General features: G+C 30.8%; 1 protein-coding gene across 1 annotated transcript; it reads right to left on the bottom strand.

The window, feature by feature from the left end:
- Positions 1 to 5,113, bottom strand: LOC132753129 (uncharacterized; the record flags this gene model as incomplete). Its single annotated transcript, XM_060743554.1, is given in 7 exon segments — positions 1 to 78; positions 450 to 615; positions 1,030 to 1,211; positions 2,077 to 2,251; positions 2,483 to 2,632; positions 3,523 to 3,831; positions 4,961 to 5,113. Coding segments are annotated over 6 exon segments (1,058 nt in total), but the record flags the coding sequence as incomplete, so codon positions are not given.
- Positions 5,114 to 8,827: the final 3,714 nt, after the last annotated feature.

Genomic DNA, 8,827 nt, shown 5'->3' with positions numbered 1-8,827 from the left:
GACATACTAAATGCTGCCACAAATGAAATACGAAAAACTACTTTCATGCGGTCTGCCTTCAACGTTCGCAAGTGCAATCTGAAAGTAAATATAAAAGAGATAACTTTAAGTGTGACTTCATGAAAATGATGTTTTGGCAATTTTATATACATGTTTTGCTCTGATTATTTTCATCAGATTATGATTATGATGATGATGATAATGATGATGATGATAATGATGATAATGATGATGATGATAATGATGATGATGATGATGATGATAATGATGACGACGAGGATGATAATGATGATGATGATGATGATGGTGATGATGATGATGATGATGATGATGATGGTGGTGATGATGATTATAGGGATTTCGATGAATGGTGGAGGTTCTTTCAAACTTTATTCGTTCTAGAGGATTAGCTGAATCAATTTTGATGTGTCTATTAAAATTGTACAAACCGGCTCTCTTTCTTATAGTAAACTTTCTTGAATATCCATGCTAAAAACATTCCAAATAGTTCTCCGGTGGTCGGACTTAATGTGAACACGAGATTCCCCGCACGTTTTATCTCTATTTCATTGCGTTTAGGAAGTGAGGCGAAACGAACTTGAGGCGTTTCAATGCCTAAAAATATATAATAGAACTTTTCTTCACAGCCAGAAATGACAGAAACCTTGTTAAAACGATCAGTACAGACCTGAGATCATCTTTGTCCATGAAAAACAACTGATAACAGAGACAAATAAAAAATAAGCTTGCTTACCAAACAGTCTTTTCATACTTATTACAAATAACTGCTAGTTTACCTATAATGTTGGAAACTTAGTTACCTTCTAGGCTTCAACAATGTATCGTTCTTATGCTTACTTTAGAACAAACAACGAATAAAGTGTTATCTATCAAAGAGAATTGTGTGTTTTAATCCAGTTCTAACTAATAACTACTAGTATATATAAAATCTAATGTGCTTTGTATTTATTGCCTACGTTGAACATTGTAATGGCTTCAAATAAATAAAATGACAAATAAAAGAATTACCCCATTGGTAAAAGAAAAATATAACACATGTTGACCAAAATAGTGCGTTCTTAAGAATTTGTTTACTTCCAACACCAAGGGTCCTTGCAACAAATGTTCCTGTTCCATCTTTCATGTTGAGTTTAAGTTCCTGTAGCGTTAAGCCGAGCAATCCAATTCCGATACAGAACCCTGTGCAGCCCCTTAAAATATAAAGGTTAAATCTGAACTTTTTACAAGACTAGTGCATTCAGCTATAAGTGGTGAAACAAAACCACCTTTCTTATTACGATGTCTACATATCAAATGGTAGCAATAGGAATATTCTTTTATCAAAATGTGTATTCATTATATAACTATACACATACATTTAATAAGGAAACAAAATATTTAGCTACTTCATGTCCTTAGCGACGGTTTTAACGCGCATGCGCTATCCGATTCAAGACATTCTACAGTTTCAAGATAATTAAATATAAACTGAGAAATATTTGACTTCATCCCAAAAATGAACTAAATAATTATTGTTCTAAATTTGTTCCAATGTGGTAGTTTTCCTGTTTATAAATAAGCAATTGACTGATCAATAGCTTGCCTTATTATATTCATGCTCAAACAGACGACCAGTGGTCCATGGTTCAAGATAATGAAGCGCGATTATCTTGCTGACCAAGAATTCAGGGTCAATTCTGTGTTCAAAATTGAATATCTTAAAAGGCTAGCCCTGAGATCAATAATTAAATTTAATTTGACAAGCGATATTAAGACATCATTAAATAATAAATATAAGATATATCTGCCTGTCACGTAAGGAGTTTTTTAAGGTAAATATAAATATAGTGTACGTACCGTAAACAGAGCGAGTGCTTTTTTAAGTAAATGTTACGTTAGCACCGAAGTCGGATCGTTTAGTATTCGCTTGTTTCATGAACTTGCAGGGCTTTTAAATATTCAATTTGAGAGACTCTTGAACAATGTTTATCAAATCATTCTGACCTAATTTCATAGCTATGTATTCATTGAAATGCATTTTTACGTTTGAGTACCTATACATTTTTACAAAAGTACCTGAAATAAGCCCTCCAATTAATGTCAGGTGAATCTAGTGTTAGTATGAGAAAAAAGATAATCTGTGCAGCATATGTCCCAAGTCTTGATAAGAATAACGCTTTCATTCTTTGTGTTGTAAAGTATTCTAACACTGGGATCAATGCGCCTAGTTTGATGAAACTCATGCCTATTGCTGAAAAGCCAAAATATAGAAATTGTTACTATGAAACGATAATCAATCAATCAACAGGATCAAAAAGTTCATTACCGATCGGTCAATTATTTTTTTTTTATTTCGACGATTTTAGAACATCACGTAAATGTTTGTTAACAAATGAAAATGAAAACGTTTTCACTATAGTTGTAGTTTTAACGTTTAACTTACTCTGTGTAATGAGTTTCGTTTCATTAGAAATGAACTCACGTGCGGGTCCATAAAGAAAGAACTTTACAGCGTGTTCGTCGTCCTCTTTAAGAAAAGATAGCGCGATAACGGCTACCATGACGATACCGGCTCCAATACAAACTGTTGCCCGGTAACCAAAATGAATCATAACAACTGCACCCAGTGGAGCTGTGAAAAAATGAAAACATACCATTTAATAACCGCTCACAAATTGTACGAGAAAAATACACCAATCTATTGAATATTACTTTTTCTTCATCTTTAATAACCTGTATAATAGTATTTGTATTATTTTAGATTGGATCATTTATTATCACTCAAACTAGCTGGCTGCCCTCCTATGACATTTCCCATTTGTAAGTTTTGAAATGCGCGTTGAAAGATTTGATTCTACCATAGTCGTTGTTTCGAACATGGTAATCGTCTTAATAAAGTTGTTAATAAACGTTAAACGTAATTCCATATTTTCCAAGATATTCAAAGCTGCAATGCATTGTTAAGCTAGTATATTTTTATGATTTTATCTGGCTGCAATTTCATTTAAAAATTAAGATGAAAACACGTATAATCAATTTATATCACATATATGTATATGTGTGTGCGGATTGTGAATTATTATACGATTTTTAATTCCCCTCCATTAAAAGTTATTTTTAATTCTCTTTTTCATATTCATACTACTTTAGATTTTTTATAAGAAATTTATTGCTGAAATATGACGCTTAATATGATTTATGATACGTATATTGTAAAGATACACATTAACTTTGATAGCTATCATAACAATCTAAAGGTTTACAATATAAAAATAAATGCTTTGTATCATTTATGATATGTATAATACTAGGGTATATTATTATTAACTTGCATTTAAACTTTATTATAGTGTAAATATATTATACATTATAATTACCATTGAATTACACTAATAAATGGTAGAAATAACAAATAACAATTCAATCATAATGAGACAGTAGGACACGGCATGGTTTATAATTAAAATGAATATAAAAATATAATAAAAAAAATACATGTCAATTTTCCAAATGCAAACTTACCATACACATTAACAAGTGCCACGAACAGTAATACAATTTCTGCTTGTAGTATTTCGTTAGTTCCGTGATCAGACGACATTTTGAGAATAGAGACGGCTATAACCATCTCCATAAAGCCTAGCAACGCATTTATCAAAGCGCATGAAAGAACTATTAACCAAGTTCGACATTCTCTATTTGGCGGGTTTTCGAGAGTGGCGCCCTCTTCAGGTGGTTCGAGCTCTAGACCTCCATCTCCAACTCCAGCAGTTACAGGTTCATCTGCTACTCTGTTTTGCGACGTCACGGCATTATTGTGTCTTAACATTTCTGTGTATGGACTAATATTGCAAATTTGACAATTCCTCGAAGTTCTTCTATTAATTATAAATTCAAAATTAGTCACGTTGTCCTAATATGTGATGACAAAAGTAAGGTTTTGTCTCCGCATAATACTTATGTGTACATTCAGACAGCCTCTGCTTTCCCTAATGTTACAATACTTTTGCGTGTAGGTACACTACCTTGTAATGTAGACGACAAGTTTTTAGTCTACGTAGACCCTTCAGTATTATACTAAATTATTTTATTCTTTATTATAGTCTCATCTATACACATATATACATATAAAACATTTAAAACATTGAAATTGTATTTAGCCATTCTCGAACTTGTTATAGCTAATACTAAGAGGGATAACTCCACAGTCCATATTATAGAAATGTATAATATGAACTGTAGATTTACCTCCCTTATTTAACAAATCAATTGCAATAGGATGACATTATTGCACATTGTCATTATTTAGGAGGTTATTTCAGACATTTAATTTCAAAATTATAATAGACTTTTTACATTCTAAAAGTTTGATTACCTCTACTGACCTCGACTTAAAAACTGCCATAAGAAATTATACTGTAATATACTAAATTTCGTTATAAAAGCACTATCACGCAATATAAAAATTGTTTTACAAAATCATTTATCATTCATGGTTACACCATAGATGGTCAGTAATGATTATCAAAACATAGGGATAAAACAACCTATTTATGTAAATTTAAAATAGATCATATTTCCACAATAAAATTTCTATGTATTTAAAATCATATTAACTGTTCACTCCGGGTAGGAGGTGAGATACAGACATTACAGACACTCTTGTTTATGAATTAAGAAATGTTTTAAAAACAAACACTCATTTTAATACAATATTATTTGCAGACAAAAAAAACGTATTTGAATTGTCAGTGAAACAAACATACTTTAAACTGTCAGAATCTGTATATATACCCCATCTCCCACATAGAATGAGATAATATAACTTTGCTTTACACTACGCTAATAATACTTATAATAAAAAGAATATATGACTAATTCTGAAGTGTAGTATGTTAACCTATTTATATAAATGGTTGTTTCTGGCTTTTAAAATCAAAAAGCACATTTAAGAACTTACTTTTAGAGAGTTATCCTGATCACTGAGGCATCAATCTCAATAGCCTTTTTTACAATATTTATAGACTTGTCTTAACAAAGTTATGTCCATTTAAGCGTAGGATAATTGTCCGCTTTTTGTTAATTCGGATTGAATAGTCGGAGTAAATAACCGAAGATCAATCATGAATCGGGTATTTATGTCCTTTTTTAAAGTGACTTCTCCGCAGGCTTGGGTAATGGTAATGCTCTATAAAATTGAAGGTGTGGGGTTTTGTCCACTCTATAAAATTATGAGATATGGGGTTTTGACGTGTTAGGTTTTGTCCTACATTCCTTCAAACAACCCTAAGCAGTTAAAAACCATAAAAACTTTAATTTCCTACATAGCTGCCGACCTTGTAACATTCTCAACGGTTGAAAGTGATGAGTTCAAGCAATTTGCAAAACATCTTAGCTTCGCAAAAAGAAATTGTTATTTGCTCAAATGTAATGGTAATGACACTGCATTACTGGGTCCAAGTAATGGTAAAATGTACTGCATTACTTGGTTCAAGTAATTGTAATGTACTGGATTACTTGCCTGCTGTCCAAAAATAACATTTACAAGTACTCTTACTGAAAATTGTAAGGTTTCCTGTCTATAAAGTAATAATTATTAGCTTCGACTTAGATTTTCTAGACGTGAAAGAAGCTATTGGCTGGTATTAATTTCTATATCAATTCTGTGTAGTAAGTTTCTAGCTATGTATAGCAGTAATGCATTTTGAAATGTAAGGAAAAAGAACATTTGCGATATCCAGATTTTAGATTAAAGATTTGTAGGATTTGATCATTTGTCTATTTGTAAATTCGAGCAGTCTTTGTTCTAGGTAAATGATAAATAGAATACTATATTCGTGTATATTCAGTCTATATTTATTAAACGAGATGAATAAAATAAAATATGCTCGCTAGAGGCTCGCATAATATGAATGTATTCAGCTCCTTGAAAAATATAGTATTGAATCTACAATAATTTAATATCCTCTATCAAAATTATACTCTAATTTGATAAAATGCCGCACTCCCCTTTAAGATTGAGATTTGACATAATTATAAAAGATTACTTTCAAAATGACTTCTTATTTCAAAATGACTTCGTGGAAACAGCCTTATTTCAAAATGACTTCGTGGAAGCAAAATCTGTAAACGCTATTGTCTAGAGGTACATTTTTTGTATTTAACTAACACAAAAGGATAATTTGACTATCTTAAATCAAGTAATTGGTGTTGGTGTAAGAGATACTTTAATAGTTTATTTAGTTATTTTTAGGGGTCATATATACAATGCGTTAAACTATTGACTGTGTCTCCTTTTTCGTCCAAATAATAAAAAAGCCCACCAGAGCCTAGTTATGAAAAGAAATAATGGTTGTTTATGCGTCAAAGAATACAAATGAATTAATCTGATATTTTTAAAATTTACAAAGAAATTAACATTATTACTGTCAATATTATTCACCTTGCTATCACATCACGATTGATATGCTACTAATTGAACGTTTCAATACTTTAAAGCAATTATCAAGTGTTAATTTATGGTTGGTTAGATGAAAAGTGCTGTCTACAAACTTTTGATGTAATAAATGTACATCCAAAAGATTCAGAAGGTTGCGTGTCAATGATTATTAAGAATCAACATGAAAAGTGGCGGTACAATTTGCGATAAAGGGCCACGAACACAATCAGGGGAACACACTTCGGTTTAACACTCGCATTTACACAATTAATAGTACTCTCTTCAGACTGGTGTTATCATGTAAAATGTCATCTCATATGATACTATTTAAAGTGAAATGCATATTATTATGTTTTTCGATCCAAAGTATGATCGAATTACAGTAATTAAAATTTGACAACAATGGCATGTCAGTGGTATTGTTGAAAAAAAATTTGATGGTAGTATCTTTTAGTGCGAGTAAGGTTTTCAAGAGCGTGGTGTATTCTTTGCTGGATAATTAAATTATATTTATCAGGAAGTCTGTATTATAGATGTTTATAAAAAAGATACCACGAAAATCCATTTTTATCGGAAGTATCATGAACTGCAACCAAAGCAGAATAAACTTTAATCATCATCATCGTTGTCATCACCATTGTCGACTTTTTCAATCAATCAATCAATCAATCAATCAATCAATCAATCAATCAGCTACTGAATCATCACCATCGTCATTCATGTTGGTGTCATCGTCGCTATGATCATTGTCATTACTGTCTCTGTCATCGCCGCTATCATTATAATTACTGGTATCAATAAAAGGGCTCCACTAAGGTTCAATAGCCTCAAAAACTAAAAAAATGAATGTTTTGCATAGATACAATAAAAAAAAAACTTTTATTAATAGGATATTTTTCTTTGCGTACGTACGTGCGTGCGATTTCTTTTCCTGATTTTAGTTCAAAGTGTTGAAGGCTTTTCATTTCTAACACTTTTACACAACTAAATTTATTACTTTGAAAAAAAAATGCAAATGACATTCAATTCCGCACACCAGTTATTCTTTTTAATGATCAATATTATTTTTTGTCCAATCACATTGTAGTATTTTTCAAATTTCTGCTAAGTCTTACTTTGGTTAATGTGTACTAACTAAATAAAATTCACTTAATCTGTCGTCTAACCAGTCTAACAAATTTCAATAATGCATTATATTAGGGAGGAGTTAGAGGTATGGTTTACACTCTGAATTATAAAATAATTATAGGTTAGCAAAACAATGTCAACATAAAAAAATTAGTCGAGGTCAGGTGATTCTAAATGTGAGGATACAATCAATTGATTTATTACATAGATAATACATGTGGGGCATGCAGAGACAAATGATTACATAGTAACTTTTTATATCCGTTTAACTCTAAGAAAAATGTCTGTTATAAATTGCTGACTGTTTTAAACTTTATAATTTCCAAAACATTATTTTTTTCACTTGATAGGAATGAACTGCATTAACAATCATTGATATTAAGAATACAATAATAACATTTTTGGCTGGAAAACTCATTGTAAATGGACCCCCTCCACCTGTAAACCTAAATTGATACACAGAAAAAAAAAAAATGAACTGTTTTTCAAATGAGCAAATCAATAGGGATTTTAAATGTAAGTGAATAACTTGAAGCTTATAACGAATTTGTAACAATTAATAATCTTTAATGTATTTTTCTCACATTTTCCATTGATTTTAAAAGAATATATACACATTTCATTAACTCCATTGTTTTTACCTTATTGCATCGTTTTCCTCGCTGTTTTTTTTTCAGATATTTTATAGAAACATGATAGTCTTACTGTAGATAAAGGTATAAATTCTGTGACATTTCAATAAAAATGTGCCTGATTATATGTTGAAAGGGCCATTTATTTAGCTTATCTAAATGTGACATGTTAGAAACTTGACAAGGTGTAGACATCTTGTAGAGCGAAAGGGCGGAGCTATCAGTGATTTAGAGAAATGCCTTGTTTTTGGTTGAAAAAAAATAATGTTGATCATTAAATAGGTTAATGTTTAATAATACGCATTAACAAAAATAATTGGTCGCCTGCCTGCGGCAGGCTTGACCAATTATTTTTGTTAATACGTATTATTAAACACTAACCTATACATGGAAATACAAATGGCGAAAAATATACCTAACAAATAAGAGACCTTTATCTGTTTATATACAAACTATTAAGTATATAAATGTCACAGTCTAGCTTTTGTAATTCGTTTAAAATTAGTAATTTCGAATTTACAGTGGAAGTTTTAAGATGTGTTGCATATTGAACGTTTTGTGTTTAAAGTTTGGCGTTATTTCATGCATTCCCTGTCGTGTAAATAATTAAACGATTTATTTTATGCAT

Source organism: Ruditapes philippinarum, unplaced genomic scaffold (genome assembly GCF_026571515.1).
Source record: "Ruditapes philippinarum isolate M1 unplaced genomic scaffold, ASM2657151v2 ctg299_1_1_1_1, whole genome shotgun sequence".
NCBI classification, from domain to species: Eukaryota; Metazoa; Mollusca; class Bivalvia; order Venerida; family Veneridae; genus Ruditapes; species Ruditapes philippinarum.
The sequence above is the reverse complement of the archived record's forward strand: the minus strand, read 5'-3'. Positions and strand labels throughout refer to the sequence as shown.